General features: G+C 38.7%; 1 protein-coding gene across 9 annotated transcripts in view; it reads right to left on the reverse strand.

The window, feature by feature from the left end:
* The window catches only part of INPP5F (inositol polyphosphate-5-phosphatase F), a 99,207-nt gene that overhangs the window by 9,443 nt on the left and 72,385 nt on the right, over nt 1-17,379 (reverse strand). For 6 of the 9 annotated variants that reach the window (XM_065552354.1, XM_065552356.1, XM_065552358.1 and 3 more), the window contains 10 exons: nt 17,266-17,333; nt 16,393-16,517; nt 15,092-15,169; nt 13,238-13,358; nt 10,078-10,206; nt 7,708-7,825; nt 6,604-6,802; nt 4,957-5,028; nt 4,711-4,784; nt 767-895 (listed from right to left, as the gene is read on the reverse strand). In XM_065552354.1, coding sequence (XP_065408426.1) covers nt 767-895; nt 4,711-4,784; nt 4,957-5,028; nt 6,604-6,802; nt 7,708-7,825; nt 10,078-10,206; nt 13,238-13,358; nt 15,092-15,169; nt 16,393-16,517; nt 17,266-17,333 — 1,113 coding nt within the window. Of the gene's footprint in view, nt 1-2; nt 169-766; nt 896-4,710; nt 4,785-4,956; nt 5,029-6,603; nt 6,803-7,707; nt 7,826-10,077; nt 10,207-13,237; nt 13,359-15,091; nt 15,170-16,392; nt 16,518-17,265; nt 17,334-17,379 lie in introns of those variants that run through there. The other 3 variants (XR_010589316.1, XM_065552359.1, XM_065552361.1) reach the window with 3 other exon arrangements.

Below are 17,379 nucleotides of genomic sequence, written 5' to 3' on the forward strand. Positions count from 1 at the left end.
TTAAAATCCCACATTTTAGCAAATCTAATTTTAGAGGCAGTTTGTCAATTAATTAAATGTGTTAAATCTCTCAATTTTTTTAAACTGTTATACCCCAAAAGTTGTGATTTCCTGATGTAAAGCTCAAAGTGGGAGTAGACGATCCTCTTCCCTTCCCATGTCCTGGTACTGATAGGTTAGAAAAGCATTCAGAAAGGAATCTTTACTGTAACTACTCAATATAGGGAGAGGGAGGGAAGGGGAGAAAGTATATGGATTATATTGACAGACACGGATATTTATTTTAATTCTCATTGACATCAAATTTGGAGTTACGGGTAGGAAGTAAGATTTTTCGGCTGATAAGTGTTCTGTTAACCAAGTTAAACAAAATACCAAGGACTTTAGTCATGGATTACACTGATTTAATCCATACTCATCAGCATCAGTGACCTTGTTTAACATTCATCCTATCCTAAACATGAATAGCAGAACAAACTCAGACAGCCATTGTCCAGACCCTAGAAGGAAAATTGCTGTTTTAAGCTAACTAAATCTGAATTTACCCTGTCATTTTTTAGTAAGTGAGGTGGCATCACAATTTAGTATCCACACAGTGAACCACTGTCAGACACATTCTCTTTCCACCTGTAAAATGGGAATATAATTAAAAACTTACCCTCCTTTGCGAACTGGTCTGAGATCGATAGATTAAAAGGGTTATATAAAAGATAAGCTTTAGTATATTGAACATGATCATGTGTTATGGGAAATGTATATTTGTTACCTTTTCCATCTTCTTCAGGGTTGCGCATCACAGCTCTGAGAGTATGAAAATATCCACTTGTTTCATTGTATTTATAATGCAACCTCATGCAAGAGAACTTGGGCTTTCCAAAAAGGGTGGGTTCAGGACCTGAGAAATAAGCCAGACATCCACATTTTTGGGAGGGCAAGGAGTGTTCTTTCATGAAATAGTGGAACAAATATTGCAAAATTGTCAGCATATATATTATAAATATCCATTAGCTACTCTATCTCTGGGATATAAAGAAGAGAATTTGGTTCTAGGTGAAGATACTATCTGGAATAATTTTTCTGGTAGAATGATGGAAAAGCAGCAGGTTTTCTATAGAGATAACCTGCTGCTTTTCCATCATTCTACCAGAAAAATTATTCCCGATAGTATCTTCACCTAGAACCAAATTCTCTTCTTAATATCCATTAGCTACATTATCTCTAGGACAAATACTAGCAAGAATGAAAGGGAAGAGAAAGAAAATTAACCCTATCCCAAGTCACTCAGCAAAAACAAGCACTTTAAGAATACATGTCTCTGGTTCCAGTAAGAATGTAAGAAATTTTAACGTATTGCATTGTGGTTCATCAACACTAAACCCTGCCTTTGCAAAGATGTGGCTAAAACAAAGCCATTTTATCCAGAGTTCGAATTAAACCTTGCAAATATTGAGTCTCAACCCAAACCATCTCACTCTTCAGATCCACATTTTACAATAGGCTCTGGAAAAAGTTCTTCCCGAGATGTGCATATTATATGAGCCTATGAAAGTTCACAGAAATTACAGTATATGCTCATATAAAGAATGGAAACTCAGAATCACGATAAAGAGAAACTAGCATCCTCATGAAGAAGGAGATTGCTGGCCAGGTCACTGGTGCAAAAGAACATTCATATATCTCCTTCACATTGTATATCTGCCTCCACATTGAAGATGAAGCGATGAAATGACAATAAGCAAAAGAGCACAATACAGGACTTAAAGTCAAGATGATTGAATCTATCCTACTACACGATGCCTCCTGATTTCATTCTCTCCAGGGAAACAATATAAAAAGACTTCAGCAACTATGGTGAAAATACAGAGAACATTTAGGCTAGTGGCATCCATAACTAGAACTCTGGATTCCGTCCTTTAGACATTACTTCCTTTAGCAGCCAACTAAATTCTCGTATAACTGTTTACTTGGCGCTCTAATCTGGCTAACTCTTAACTAGAGACGAGGATTACATTTTCAGCCAACAACTTCAAAAAGCAAAAGAACAACAATAAAAAGCTGAATGGATAATAGGTCTATGGAGCACAGTTTTGGAAGATGTCCAATTGTGAGCAGTCCCTACCAATTACAATGAATGCATTTAAAGAGTTTCTAGCATTTTGAAAGAAAACTAAATGATTTTAACAATATTCCCCTTTTAAGTAGAAGGAATCTCTCTTGAATTGTTAAAATCTTTCAAAACAGAAGAGACTGTTTGAAGTGCAACCATTGTATCTCTGCTATTTACCACAGGCCTTATGAAAGAAAGAATACAAGAGCAGAAACATGAACCTGAAAACTCTGCAGAAAGGCATCTAATCAAGCAGTCCTCTCAAAACAGACCATGACACCTTTGAAACTTTTCAGCATGTGATGCAACTGACCATAGAATATATTTTGTTTTTGATTTGGTTCAGACATCTAATTGCTGAAATAATTTGACAAAATTAAGCAAATACTTAAATTTGTTTCAATAAAGTTCCTTTGAAAACCATGTACTCAAAAATTGTTCCTTTTCTACTATGCATTATTATGTGAGCTAACTGGAAACAGAGAGAGGTATACCCTGGAATTGACTATTATTGTAAACTTAGAGGAATCTGAAATGTGTTCTCAGAGAATACTGGGTATGGAACATAGAGGTTATGATCTGAAACCCTGACCAGTACTGGAGACATTGCCATTTTCCTTTTCAAATAGTACTGCAAGTAATCTGACAGAATCCAGGGTGGGCAAAGGGAAGAGAAAAACTACTTAACGGATGCTCAGTCTGGTTATACACCACCAGCGAGACAGCAAACTTCTGCTAGAGTCCTAACTACATGAAAGTTTTAAAAATCATCTGAAAGATATTGCAACTGCATGCATTATCTGTGGGGACCATTTTGTGTTAAGAGTATTAACGCTTTATGTAACACTGTGGGACGGGGATTATAAAATCATAAAAATGGAGGGCCAGAAGGGACCTCAAGAGTCCAGTCCCCTGCACTCCAGGCAAGACTAAGGCCAGGTCTACACTACCCCCCTAATTCGAACTAAGGTACGCAACTTCAGCTACATGAATAACGTAGCTGAAGTTCGAAGTACCTTAGTTCGAACTTACCTTGGTCCACACTCGGCAGGCAGGCTCCCCCGTCGACTCCGCGGTACTCCTCTCGCCGAGCTGGAGTACCGCAGTCGACGGCGAGCACTTCCGGGTTCGACTTATCGCATCCAGACTAGACGCGATAAGTCGAACCCAGAAGTTCGATCGCTCGCCGCCAAACTACCGGGTAAGTGTAGCCAAGGCCTAAGTAATAACAAAACCATTCCTAACAGGTGTTTGTCCAACCTGTTCTTAAAATCCTCCATTGATGGAGATTCTATTCCAGCAGAAGCCTATTCCAGAGCTTAACTATCCTTATACACCTCTACCCCGATATAACGCGACCCGATATAACACGAATTCTGATATAACGCAGTAAAGCAGTGCTCTGTGGGTAGGGGGCTGCGCACTCCGGCGGATTAAAACAAGTTCGATATAACACGGTTTCACCTATAACGTGGTAAGATTTTTTGGCTCCCGAGGACAGCGTTATATCGAGGTAGAGGTATAATTAGAATTTTTTTCCAATATCTAATCTAGATCCTCCTGGCTGCAGATTAAGCCCATTACTTCTTGTTCTATCTTCAATGGACATGGAGAACAATTAATCATAGTCTTCTTTATAACAGCCCTTAACATATCTGAAGACTGTTATTAAGTCCCCTCTCAGCCTTCTTTTCTCAAGACTAAACATGTCCAGTTTTTTTAACCTTTCCTCATAAGTCTGGTTTTCTAAACCTCTTATCATTTTTGTTGCCCTCCTCTGGACTCTCTTTTCAACTTGTCCACACCTTTCCTAAAGTGTGGTGCCCAGAGCTGGACACAGTTCTCCAGCAGAGGCCTCACCAGTGCTGAGTAGAGCGGGACAATTCCTGTGTCCAACATACAACACTCCTATCAATCTCCAGAATGTATTTCACAACTGCATCACACTGCTAACTCATTCACACTGCTGGATCCCCAGATCCATTTCAGCAGTATTACCACCTAGCTAGTTATTCCTATTTGTAGCTGTGCATTTGATTTTTCCTTCCTAAGTGAAGTACTTTGCACTTGTCATTATTGAATTTTCATCTAGTTAATTTCAGATCAATTCTCCAAATTTGTCCAGATCATTTTGAATTCTAATCCTCTCCTCTAAGTGCTTGCAACCCCACCCAGCTTGTTGTTATCCACAAATTTTATAAGCATACTCTCCACTCCATTATCCAAGACATTAATGTGAAACTGGATTATTAGGGACGTCACAGTGAAGGCAAGGAATTGTGCAGCCTTAAACCCCCCCCCAATCAGGAAGGCAAGACAAGGGCCCCTACCCAGAGACAGGTGATGACTGGAGACCTGACTCGGCATTTCTGGAGAGGACCACAGGAAGGTGTGAGGGAGGGGGGGGAATATATAGATGCAATTACCCTGAAACTGTGACCCCATCTAGAGATACCTACTGTACAGTGAGGAAATAGCCTTTGTACTCATAGCATCGTTTGGCAACAAGTTGCCAAACTTGGCAACAAGGAACCCTACCTAAGAGAGTATCTTCAAGGAACAGGGCCAGCATGTAATGAAGTGTAGTTTTTTTCAATTCTTACCTATTTCTATTTTCTCCAAGGCTTCGAGGCTTAGTCTTTGATACTGATTTACTTTGTCAACTTCATCATCATAACTAGACAGAGAAAACAGTCAATGTCCAAAGTTAGCTATCTATTTACTCACAGCTAAAAACAATTATTGTGTAGCACAAAGCTGTTAAAAGTAAAGTGATTCTGCATATAAATAGGGTATGTTTATTAACAGAATACAGCACATGAAGAATGAAGAAAAAAACAGTGACTTACTACGCCACATAGTAGGAAGAGTTCGAAAGCAGCAATAGAACATCCACATCTTTGTGAGTAGCATCAATGAGGCTATAAAACAAGTAGGCAAATATACACAATTGTTTAGTGATACAGCCGCAACTGATAGGCATTATGTTTTAGATGGAAAAAGATATGACCACAATACCAAAATAAAAAAGGAATTCAAGTAATTATAACTGTGAATGGGCTAGATGTAATTACTACATAATATGCTGTGTGTTTATATCTGTCCATGTTACAGTTTTCAATAAAAATACACCAGCACAATACAAATATAATTTTGAAGAGCAAAATATTCTGTGAGGTATATAAATAAAGTGCATCAATAACACCAAGACAAATTTGCCTGGCTGAAGCTACAAATGAGGTTGGGTAGGATCATGCAACTGGGCTTGTGGAAGAGGCAATGTTCATTCCCACCTGAAGGTGTTGGACATTCCTAAGGATTGGTAAGGGGATATGAAGCTTTCACCTTGAGGTCAGCAGTAAGTCATGTCCACATATTTATTAATGTTAGACTGCTGTTTCATGGCTTTTTTTAACAAAGCTATGACAGTCCAAAGTTAATTTCTTTTGTAGACTCAGCTCAGTTCCTAGGAGATAGTTATTCACAGCAAAAAAAAAAAAAAAGTATCATAATTGAATTGACTTTTTCCTGACAGTCTCAGAGGCTAAAGGTTAACCTAGTAGGAGACAGAACCACCCTTTTATATTTATAGGTCACCTCACCTGAACAAGTTTGAGGCACATTGGCACAATGGAAGTCTGCACTCCTACTGTCCTTGTGTGCCTGCTCTGTGGTTAACAAGAGAACACCAGGCTTTCACAAATCTTAAATTCACTTAATCAGATATAGCTCCATTACACTGCAAGTTATAGGTATGCAGCATACCTCAGCTTGAAAGCGATAAGGGTAACATACCTACTCTCAATATCCACAAATGGCTGAGAATTCGCTTTATGGTGCCTGCCACACTTAAAAATCTAACAGACTTAGGGCTTGTCTACATTACCCCCTGGATTGACGGGCAGCGATCGATCCAGCGGGGGTCAATTTATCGCATCTACTCTAGACGCGATAAATCGACCGCTGAGCGCTCTCCCGTCGATTCTGGTACTCCACCAGGGCGAGAGGCGCAGGCAGAGTCAACGGGAGAGCATCAGCCATAGACTTACCATGGTAAGTAGATCTAAGTACATCAACTTCAGCTACATTATTCACGTAGCTGAAGTTGCGTCACTTAGATCAATCCCGCCCCAGTGTAGACCAGGCCTAAGAATGGCTACATGGCCAGGTGATGTCTCCCAGAACTAGTTATATTACGCACCCATTTTAAGGGTACTTAAGAGAATACATTTAAGAAATTGTCACCACATTATTCCCCTTCTGCATTCAGTACAAATCACATTTTAAAGTGATTTGTAGGATACACATATTACCTGAGGACATGGTCACTTTCTGTAAAAGTCTTCATTTGCAACATGCTTAGAGTATGGATGTATCAACTATCAAAGCTACAAATAAATTTAAATAATTTAACAGGTTATTTATTAATTGTGACAGACTCCATGTTGGCAGATGACCAACAGAAAATCAATAAATTGTAATCTTGTTCTGCACACCTTGGGTCACAATCAATAAGTGCCCATCCACCATGGAATTTTTCATCATCTGGTAAGAGTAGTTTCATGTAACTTTGCAATAGCTGGCTGATCAGTTCCTGATGGCTTCTCAGTGTCTCCTTGTGCAGTGCTTCATGCTCTTTCTCTTTTGTAAATATGGAATAAAGATCCTCAGTCACAGGGATACCTTGCATCAAATCTAGACAGCAAATATAGACGATAAATATGAGGAACAAATATAAATGAGATAAATAACTAGAGAGATACATACAGAAGCAGTCTCTCAACACCTGAGCGTACAGCTTTGAATAAGCTTTATGCTCCAAAACTTGGGGGTTTACAATACAGTAGAACCCTTATTTTACAAGCTAATTTGGGGACTGAGGAGTTCATAAATTTAAGAAGTTCATAAAGTTCATAAACATCTCAAAATTACAGGAGACAGGGTATATGACACTTTCTTCTTGTCCTCCAAACCCCTGCAAAGTGATTTCCAATGTACTGAAGGCATCAGAATGTGAAAGGATATTGACTTGTTCTTTACAGACATCACTTAAATTATGTGATTTTTTCCCCCATTGAAAAAACTGGTTTGTATAACTGGTTGTTCGGAGGGTTGGTATGTATAAAAATCGAGGTTATACTGTATGGTGGATCTGAAGGACTGTACCTAAACATCTCCTAAATATATGCTTGTCTTAATATCATACAATGAAGTATCAACAAGGTTATTTTACTCAGAAAAATTTAGCTATAACCATTTCTTAAAAAACAAAATTACTAGAAACAGTTTCCAAGACGAAAGTTTATTCTAATTATATTGTACGAACGGGATAAATGGATAAAGTCAAACTGTTGGTACATCTTAAGTCACCTAGACAAAATGAGGTTATGGCCATATAATCCTACTGAGTGAACTGGCATCTACTACAATGCACTTAAGCCATGTTGCATAAAGTGTAAGTCACACACAGACTGTGATAACATGTATTTGCTTACCCTTTTGAAAGCACAAGTCACAGGAAGACAAGATATTTTCATAGTCACAAAAGCAGACAAATGTGCAATAATTCAGCTGAAAATAGATTTATACTTTCCCCTTACCTATGACTGCTTGCCTATAAGCATCCCTGAAGCGATTCAAGTAGTATCTATTTGCAGAATTGACTCCATCTTTCATTACTCCTGCCAGTTTCCTTTCGCCAGTTCTTGTGAAGTCACCCTGTTACACAGAAACACTCCTTTGAACATTTAATTAGCCAAGTGTGTGGCATTTAAATAACAATCCTCTCAGTTCTCAAAAAGCCGTTTTGGAGGTTAGTGTACATACGGCATAACTGAATGAGTGAAATTTCAGGTAAATAAATTTAAGTTGCTATTCTGTATATACAAAATAAAGATATTGAGAATAATAGAAAGAGTATTTCCTTTACCTGCAAAACATAAAAATAGATTTACAAATATAGTTCAAGGAATGTTTGAATCTGGAGAATCTTAAAAAATGCTGTTGACAACCAGGTTCATAGCATTTTAACATAAATTATACCTACCAAGAAATCATTTCTATCAATTCATAGAATAAATGTCTCGGACACAAGTTCAAAGTAATATGAATCAAGGTCGCACTTAGATTGCATGGATTGTACATGCACAACAATAAGTTTCAAGTCTTAAGAGAGACTAAAAGAAAGGATAAATATTCAGCCTACTGATTTCTATCTGTTAATATTAGGATAGGTCACCTAGGATTTTTTTTTTTTAATTAAAATCAATAAAGGCATCACTATTCTTCAGGCTTGTTTGACGTGCACCATTCTCCATCATTGGAGATTTTTAAGAGCAGGTTAGATAAACACCAGTCAGGGATGGTCTAGATAATACTTAGTCCTGCCATGAGTGAAGGGGACTGAACTAGATGACCTCTCGAGGTACCTTCCAGTCCTATGATTCTAGGATTCTTTTTTGGGGCATTGCTCAAAGTGAGGCTTAGAATCTTTTGGCTTCTATTGTTAATATGAGCCAAGCACCATGCACGGAGGGACAATAAGCGCCCTTTAAGTCAGTCATCTACCTCCAAATAGCAGCCCTCATAACCATGATCCTCAGTAAGCAGTTGACTTGTCTAGGGCCTGCAGCATCAGGAGTTAAAATTCTTTAGAGCAAAGAGTTTTGCCAGTGTCACTCCTAGATCTTACTTCATGAGAGGATCCTAGCAGAAAATTGTCCTGATTTTCAGAGCTGCTGTGCACCCACAAAGCCAACAGGAACTACTGGTGCGCTGCACCTCTGAAAATCAGGTCAGTTATCTTTAAAGAAAAATATGTTTCAAGAGTATTTAATTTTTAGGATCCTAAGAAATTTAACCATTGGAAGATTGCTTAAATTGGTTTCCAGGTGAATAACTTGACTCTCAAAATACAAGCATCTTTGTGTAAACTAACTGAAAACAAACCAATCTTTGTACTCCAATCTATTTGCTTGACAGGCACAAATTAAAGATATGATGGAGGGAAAAAACAAATCAATAGTTTATTCAATGAAGGCTCTAGCCAGGCAGCCTTATTAATTTATTAAGTGACTACAAAGTGCTGTAGCAAACAAAAATAAAGACCATTCCTACCCTGAGGAGCGTACAATTACAGGAGATTGGCTAATAACAGTGCAATCTGCTGACAACATACAGGCCCCACAACACCAGGGGCTGGGAGCACTGGAAAGATTTCACCAGTGTTTGTGTGTCTTAAGAGCAATTTGTTTAGCTCTTTAATGATCCCTTGTAAAAATAAATGGAGCAGCCTCTACCAGCTGTGAGAAGTATAGAACCCTCAATTCTAGTGCTGGCAGGTAAAAAGCATTTCAAGTTCACCTACAACATTAAAAAACAAATACTTCATGGATTATTTTTCTGTTATTTAATGATAGCTGGTTGATTCTTCTCACCGTAGCTAGAAAGGCAGACTATCATCTGCTGTCTATCAAGTTCTTCAGCACATGTGTTTTGAAATACTATGAATGTATTCTGCTGAAATGTAACTCAAAAGGTTGTTAAAACAGATTTTCAGTTTCAATATTAATTCAATTCTTACACTTTTCTTTTTAAAACAGAGTCATACTATTTAACAACAGCAGTGTCGTGAGCTGAAGAATGCTGGCAATTTGGGCAAAACTAAATATTCACTCCAGGGGTCCAAGAAGTGTTTATCCAATTGTCTAATGTCATTCTGTAGAAATCCCCCAAGAGTCCACAGGTCTCTAAGAATTGTATAGAAGGAATCACACTTCAGCTGATTTTACTGTCATTTTTATGTGCATCTTTTAAAACCAATAAACTAAATGACTCCTACTGCATATTGCATAATAATTCAGATCATGAAACTTAACAAGGTACGCATTACACTATGTTTTTGTTTGGCTGGTTTGGGGAGGGGTTATTTTTGGGGTTTTGTTTCTTTTTTGTTTGGTTGGTTTTTTTACCTTTAAAGCTGCTGTTCCAGCATACTGTCTGCTTATGGAATCTCCATTGTTTGCCCACATTATCTGGTAGATTCTGTTGCATTTCATTGGCAAAGGCTGTTCTGGTGGCATCACACCCAACTTTTTCAGCTGGAATTTGACACATTTATTAGTGGATAAGGTCAAAATGACATTCACTCTCAAACTATATACATTCAATAAAGAAAAAAGTAATATGGTAGACATTTTAGTAATAACACAATTTACTAAATTTTCTTAGTTATTTCATTTTACAATCAGAGCCAAAGGTTATAAACCTCTACCCCGATATAACACCACCCAATATAACACGGTAAAGCAGTGCTCCGGGGGGGGCGGGGCTGCGCACTCCAGCGGATCAAAGCAAGTTCGATATAACGCGGTTTCACCTATAACACGGTAAGATTTTTTGGCTCCCGAGGACAGCGTTATATCAGGATAGAGGTGTACTGTAAAAACAAACCAACATCCTTAATTTTTAGGATTTATCCTTAAATATTTGCAGATATCAAATATTCATTCTATTTGGTTTGTCTTCAAAAGGTGACATTTTTTTGAGCACAAAAAATGACCAGGTTTATTTTTTAGTGATCTAAGCAGAGAAAACTCCTAATTTTTACCCCAGGCAGCCAGCCATAGGTCAAGTTTTTGTTTTTCCTCCTCTGAGCATGCCATGAGGAAAGCCAAAAGGCACAAAGGAGAAAGACCACTTCTATATAGAGGTCTTACACTGAACCAAAGGAACAGCTGATTCTAATACTGCTAATCCAATGTAATTAGCAGGTGCCACATGGAAAAGAAATGCATTTGTTGAGCCAGGTGGAAGCTACTGACTTAGCATTAATGAGAAAGTAAGGAACTAGAAAAGCAAGAAAAACAAAGCAAGCTTTAAGATTTCAAGCTAGTTGGCTAAAGATGGTCTCAGAGAGGAGCTGTTTTTCAGCCCAGTACCCATTAAGATAGTTCTGGTACTGGTGAGGATTTTGTTTTAGGCCATTTTCTGACATTTTGAAGAAAAGAATAGTTACTCACTTACTCGTAACTTGTTCTTTGAGATGCATGCATATGTCCATTACACTATGTGTGCGCATGTCTTGTGCGCTAGTGTCAGAGTTTTCCCTAGTGATACCTATAGGGCACTGATGCCTGAGCCTTAAGCTCCTCATGCTCGAAGAGGAGAGTATAAAATGTGGAACTGCCCTGCCCTTCCTTCAGTTCCTTCACACCAGACCCCATGTTGGGGAAGGAGGGTGAGTCATGTAATGGACATATGCAACACACCTCAAAAAGAACAACTGAGATAATAGTTCTGGTGACCCTAATGTCAGTCTCTTCTCCCGAAAATGTTAAGGACATGCCTCCCAATCCAAGAACTATTCAGAAGTTTAAACATTTAGGGGCATATGCACATTCCCAGGCTCCAGAAGATCCTGTTACCTTCATAACTTAACAAGTTCTAGGTTATTTTCCAATGAGCTTCGCTGGGTTAAATCACAAGTGTGACTTTTTCCTTTAGACTATTTTCTTACAGTCTAAATGCTAAAATGTCATTTGTGGACAAGAACAGAATTTGTATTAAAAATTCTTTATTGATTTGAGAAGTGTTATCAAATTTCCAGCATAAAGACAATGAGTCATATGCTCCTGGGAAATGTGACAAGTTTACAGGCAACTGGAGTTCTCTGAATACCGTGCTTCTGCGGGTCTGTACTGTAGGAGTCATACCGTGCCTAACAACCGTAGAACAATTCTAAAGTATATTAACCACGGGGTGGGATGGGGGGGGGGGGGGGACAGTGTCACAGATCTACTGTTCCAATGTTATCGCAGAAGGCCCCACTCTATAACTCAATCTCAAGCAGTATATCTACACTGCAATTAGACAGCCACAGCTGGCTCACACCAGCTGACTCGGGCTCGTGCGGCTCGGACTAAGGGACTGTTTAATTGCAGTGTAGATGTTAGGGCTACGGCTGCAGCCTGACTCTGGGACCCTCCCACCTTGCAGGGTCCTAGAGCCCACACTCCAGCCCAAGCCCGAATGCTACACCACAATTAAACAGCCCCTTAGCCCAAGCTCCACAAGCCAAAGTTAACTGGCATGGATCAACTACAGGTTTTTAACTGCAGTGCAGACATATCCCAGGATTCTAACCTAAGATTTCTTGAAAGATTATCTTGCTTTGATTATTTGGAGACAGAAGAGTCCAAGAATCAGAGGCAAGATGCTAGAAGGAAAAAATCAAATCAATCCTTGTTGTACAACCAGAATCATATGATCAGGATTCCTTGCTGCAGATGACATTGGAAACTGGCAGCACCTGTTTTCATAGTCAGATCAATTCATTATTTATACAAAGGGCCAGCTTGCCTTTATCCTTTAACTCAAGCACATCACAGAGCTTTTTCACCTCTTCCTGCGCTGCATGTTGAATTTTCAAGGCTACATGCACCATCATCTACTTAACATCCTCTTCAGGCTGAAGATATAACCAAGGTTGAGGTTCCAAAGGAGGAAGCAGATGATTGTTGAACTATAAGAAAGCTCCTCAATCATCTCCTCCTCCTCCTATTTGGAAATGCCATCTCTGCAAGGGACAGATTCATTCCAGAAGAGAATGATCTGTCAACTATCTGTTTAGGATACCTGGAAAGATGGAGAATGATTGTTTCTCTATGGTCAAGGAGAATGAGCTCTCAGGCACAGCAAGCACTTAAAATGCTGTTCGATGAGATATTTTATTCTCAAGTGCCTGAAACTAAAGTGCATCTCTGGACCCACTCATTTTTCTACCTATTCCTAATTTTGTAAAAGAAAAAAAGTATACACCAGTGATAGTCACTGCCTATGAAGTAATGAACAACTACAAATCTACACAATAAAACTGAGATAATAGTTCTGATGATCCTAATGCCAGTCTCTTTTCCTGAAAATGTTAAGGACATGCCTCCCAATCCAAGAACTATTCAGACGTTTAAACATTGGGAATGTGCACATGCCCCCAAGTTTCAAGAAGATCCCGTTACCTTCCTAACTTAACAAGTTCTAGGTTATTTTCACTCACAACAATGCTGATAATCTTTTCATTAAAAAAAAATATCTAAGATATTTAGCACTTTAAAATGTACAAGTCATACGTGCCTGCTGTTCCATGACCACTCTTGCAATAGCGGCCTGGACTACATTGGTCCGATCCAGACAGTCCATACAGTTAACACGAAAAATTCCTTCTTGTTTACAAATCACACCAGCTTGATCAACCCTTTCAAAGGTGGCAAAAAAATAGAAGAGGTAAAATGCTTATTGAGAGATCTTAAAAGAACGGATCAGTCCATGCAAATAAAATAGAAAATGTAAGTTAGAAAACATGTTTCTACTAGACTAAACCATGGAATATTCATTTCAGTTTCATTCAAACATCCCAGCTACACTCCATTAGAACTGTGTGAAGTTTTTCAGACAAATAGTTTATTCGCTGAAAAATGCAGTTTCTGTCTACCTGAAGCTTCCTGCAAATTTGTCAAAAACTTTGGGTCGGGGGAAGAACATACGAACCATTCATAAAACAAAACAGTCAGAGGAGGTGGTAGTAGTGGTGTCCACCTTAACTTTTAGCCCAGGGCTGGGATGTGGGAGACCCAGACCCAATTCTCCCCTCTGCCTGATGTGGAAGCAGAAACCTGAACTTGGTTGGGTCTCTCACATTACAGAAGTGTGCCCTAACTACCAGGCTATCGTCACTCACTTTTTCTCTCTAGCCCAATGGATTATTCAAGTATTTTATACATAGGAAAGAGCAGGAGATTCACCCCAGAATATCCCACAGTCTACTGGCTATGGCACTCTCCTGCAACGGGGAGACCCATGTTCAAATTCCTGCTGCACATCAGACAAAGAGGATGAACAGAACCCGTCTCCCATAAGCCAGATGAGTTTCCTAACTATTCGGCTAACAGTTAGAAGGCGAGCACCGGCACCATCACTATCCACCCATTCTAGACCTTTATTTCTTTTAACGTGAAAGAGTGCAAGTTTCATTCAACCCAAAATGAAATTCATTCAACCCAAAATGAAATTCATTCAACCCAAAATGAAATTCATCCACTTTTTTGATTCATCGAAACTTTTTGGAATTTTCAGATTCTGTTTGAGACAAACCAATTTTTTTCTTTCAATTTTTCAGAACTACCAGCAAACCCAAGTCAGACTAGCTGACATGAGCCCCCTTTTCAGAATAGCTACCTCCCCCTCCATTCCCCTTTGCCCACATTTCTCCACCATTATCCTGAACATGAAAGGAAGCCCATTTACACTAAAAGTTCAATATTCTAGTACATGCACACAAATTTAATTCTTTAATGTCTATATAAAAACAATGCCAGCTTTAGAACAATCACTAACATATAGGACAATCATTCACAAAATTTCTTAAGTGTTGCAGAAAAACATCTCCCAGACACCAGTGACAATCTGACAGCACACTTCATTTATTTACACACACCAATACGAAACAATGTACTGAACCATATACAAGGTAATTCATGAAAGCCACATCAACCATATATCAAAATGCATAAACATATAACCAATATACCTGGCTGGAGGTCAAGGATTTTCACTGGCTGTTCAGGGTAAGGTTGGAGCTCTATGGGTGGGGGAAATGCATGATATTTCATACATAATTTCTTTAGTTTTTTTCCAAATTAACAACAGTGAACCTCAGGGAAGGGACAATGTTATTGGGAATTCTTTTGTTGTTAAAAGGATAGAACCATAAGTAGAATACGTCACAACACTGACTCCAAGATGCTGATTAGTTAACCAGGAACTAGTGTTCAAGACAGGATAAGACGGGAGGGAAAAGATAATCATTGGAGAAATGTAAGGCCATAAAAATCCATCTAAACAAATATTGTTTAAACAGTTTTTCCCCTACTCTTTCATTCAAATTTTTCTGTAAACATTGCATACCAGCCTGAGCATGCTAATACCTACCAACACCACTTCATATCAAGGATGATATCATGAATGGCATCAGTTAATGTTTGAACATTTTCAAACTTCATTCCTCTGCTAAAATAAAAAAAGAGTTCACAAAAGTAAATTAAGTTTCAACTAGAAAAATGATGCAACACCACAAGTCAAGTACAGACAAATATAAACTGATATCTAGCTAAATTTGAAGCAGGATTTATTCACAGCAGTTCTCGGGCAATGTACAAAGTTTAGGAAAATCTTTTCAAATGTCAGTTGCAAATTAAACCATTTAAAATATACTCAAACAGCTACATTGTAGCATTGCCTATCTTCCCTCCAGCCTCTCAAGAAATCTCTTTTGATGCATTCACCTATACATGAGAGAGGATTTGGGGGGCAATTATAGTATGGTGCTAAAGCATGAACCAAAAGCAAAACAAAAAAGTGACAAGTGATAAAATCTTTACATTCATGTTATTTTCATCCTGAGGGTGCTCAACAAGCCTGACAGACAATATATGTAGAGATCATATTGCCCATCACTAGAATGCAGCCGCCTCAGTACTGAAATGTAGTAGGCAATCTGCTCCAGCAACATCATAATAGGATCTAACATCCTCCTGTGTGCCCTCTGCCCTTCCCCAGCCATGTGATCCAGAAAAGGGGACCAGAGGAGCTTTTATTAATCATAGGTATTATGGAGGTGTTTAAGGGCCAACCAAGAACAGGATCACATTGTGCTAGGCACTGTACAATGTAGTAGACCGTTCCTGCCCTGAAGAACTTACAATTTAAATGGACAATACAGACAAGGGGTGCGGGGAACTCTATAACACAAAGGCAGAGTGAACAATGTGATGGCAAAAACAGTCCTGTTATTTCCATGATTTTCAGGAGTGGATTAGTTCAGAGGGAATGAGCTAAATGGAAAGAAAAGGGAAGGGTAAGGGGGCGCTGAAAGGAACGGAGTTAGAGGAACAGAGCAGGGAAGGATAGATTACAAGGGGCAGGTGTGGCATGAAGTTTAGTTGAAGAAACTGTGAGGAAAGAGAAAAGAATTGGAGCAAACAACCAAAACACTAATGATGCTTTTTGAAACACCAAAACTGTCCAGCAGAAAACAATGGCAAGCTAAGCTATGAAAAACCCAAGTTATATTACCTTCATTTACAAGAAGCAATATTTCTCTCTCTCTCTCTCTCTTTGTGAAAATCAATACATTTCACACACTATTAGACAATGGTTTCCCCTCCCCTCAACAACATTTCTCTCATTTTAGCAAATACTACAAGATGACATTTTAGAAAAAGTCTTCTTACCAGTGCTCATGGAAGTCAAAGGAAACATAAGTAAGGTTTGAATTGTTGTATAGTAGTACTTGTTTAAGGTAAGCATCTCCAATAATCTTCTCTCGTCCAGTCTGATCCACCAAGTTAATAATAACCTGTTCAAAAATTAAATGATTTAATAGTTTGGTAATCTTAGGGCAGGTCTACACTACCCGCCTGAATCGGCGGGTAGAAATCGATCTCTCGGGGATCGAATTATCGCGTCTCGGTGGAATGCAACAATCGATCCCCGAATCGACGCTTCTACTCCACCAGTGGAGGTAGGAGTAAGCGCCGTAGACGGGGGAGCCGCGGAGGTCGATTTGCCGCCGTCCCCACAGCGGGGTAAGTCAGCTCCGATATGTCGAATTCAGCTACACTATTTGCGTAGCTGAATTTGCGTATCTTAAATCGACCCACCCGCCCCACCCCACCCCGTAGTGAAGACGTAGCCTTAGTGAAGATACTTGCAGAATTACACTCTCTCTAGAAGAGAATGTACAAAACCAATTACAAAAACATGAAACAGTAAAAAAAATAAGATTTATAAATAATTGTGCTTAGCTTATCTAACACAAGGTTCTCTTCAGACACCATTTTTCCCCATTTTTGTTTTGGAACCCAAGTGATCAGGTTATGCTGATTTGACAAGCCCAATTTAAAAATTACCAAAAAGGTGGGTTTAATTACTATTTCTGGAAACTGCTGTATAATTCAGAAAATCAAGTGCTATACCTAAAGTTCTAATTTTTGATTGTCATTTTAAAGTACTCAGATTGTTTATAAAGTATTTTTAAACTATTCACACTAGTTAAGTTTTAGTAATAAATACACTCATAAAAGAAGTGCAAGCCTAAAACATACTTGTTTCTTGTAAATTTTCAGTTGTTCTTCAAAGTGTGCACAGAAATAGGGTATAGTTTCCTTTTCACCTACAACGTAGAAGGACATTGTGAAGAACTAATAATTTCCTTTCAC

This window comes from Chrysemys picta, chromosome 7, assembly GCF_011386835.1.
Source record: "Chrysemys picta bellii isolate R12L10 chromosome 7, ASM1138683v2, whole genome shotgun sequence".
NCBI classification, from domain to species: Eukaryota; Metazoa; Chordata; order Testudines; family Emydidae; genus Chrysemys; species Chrysemys picta.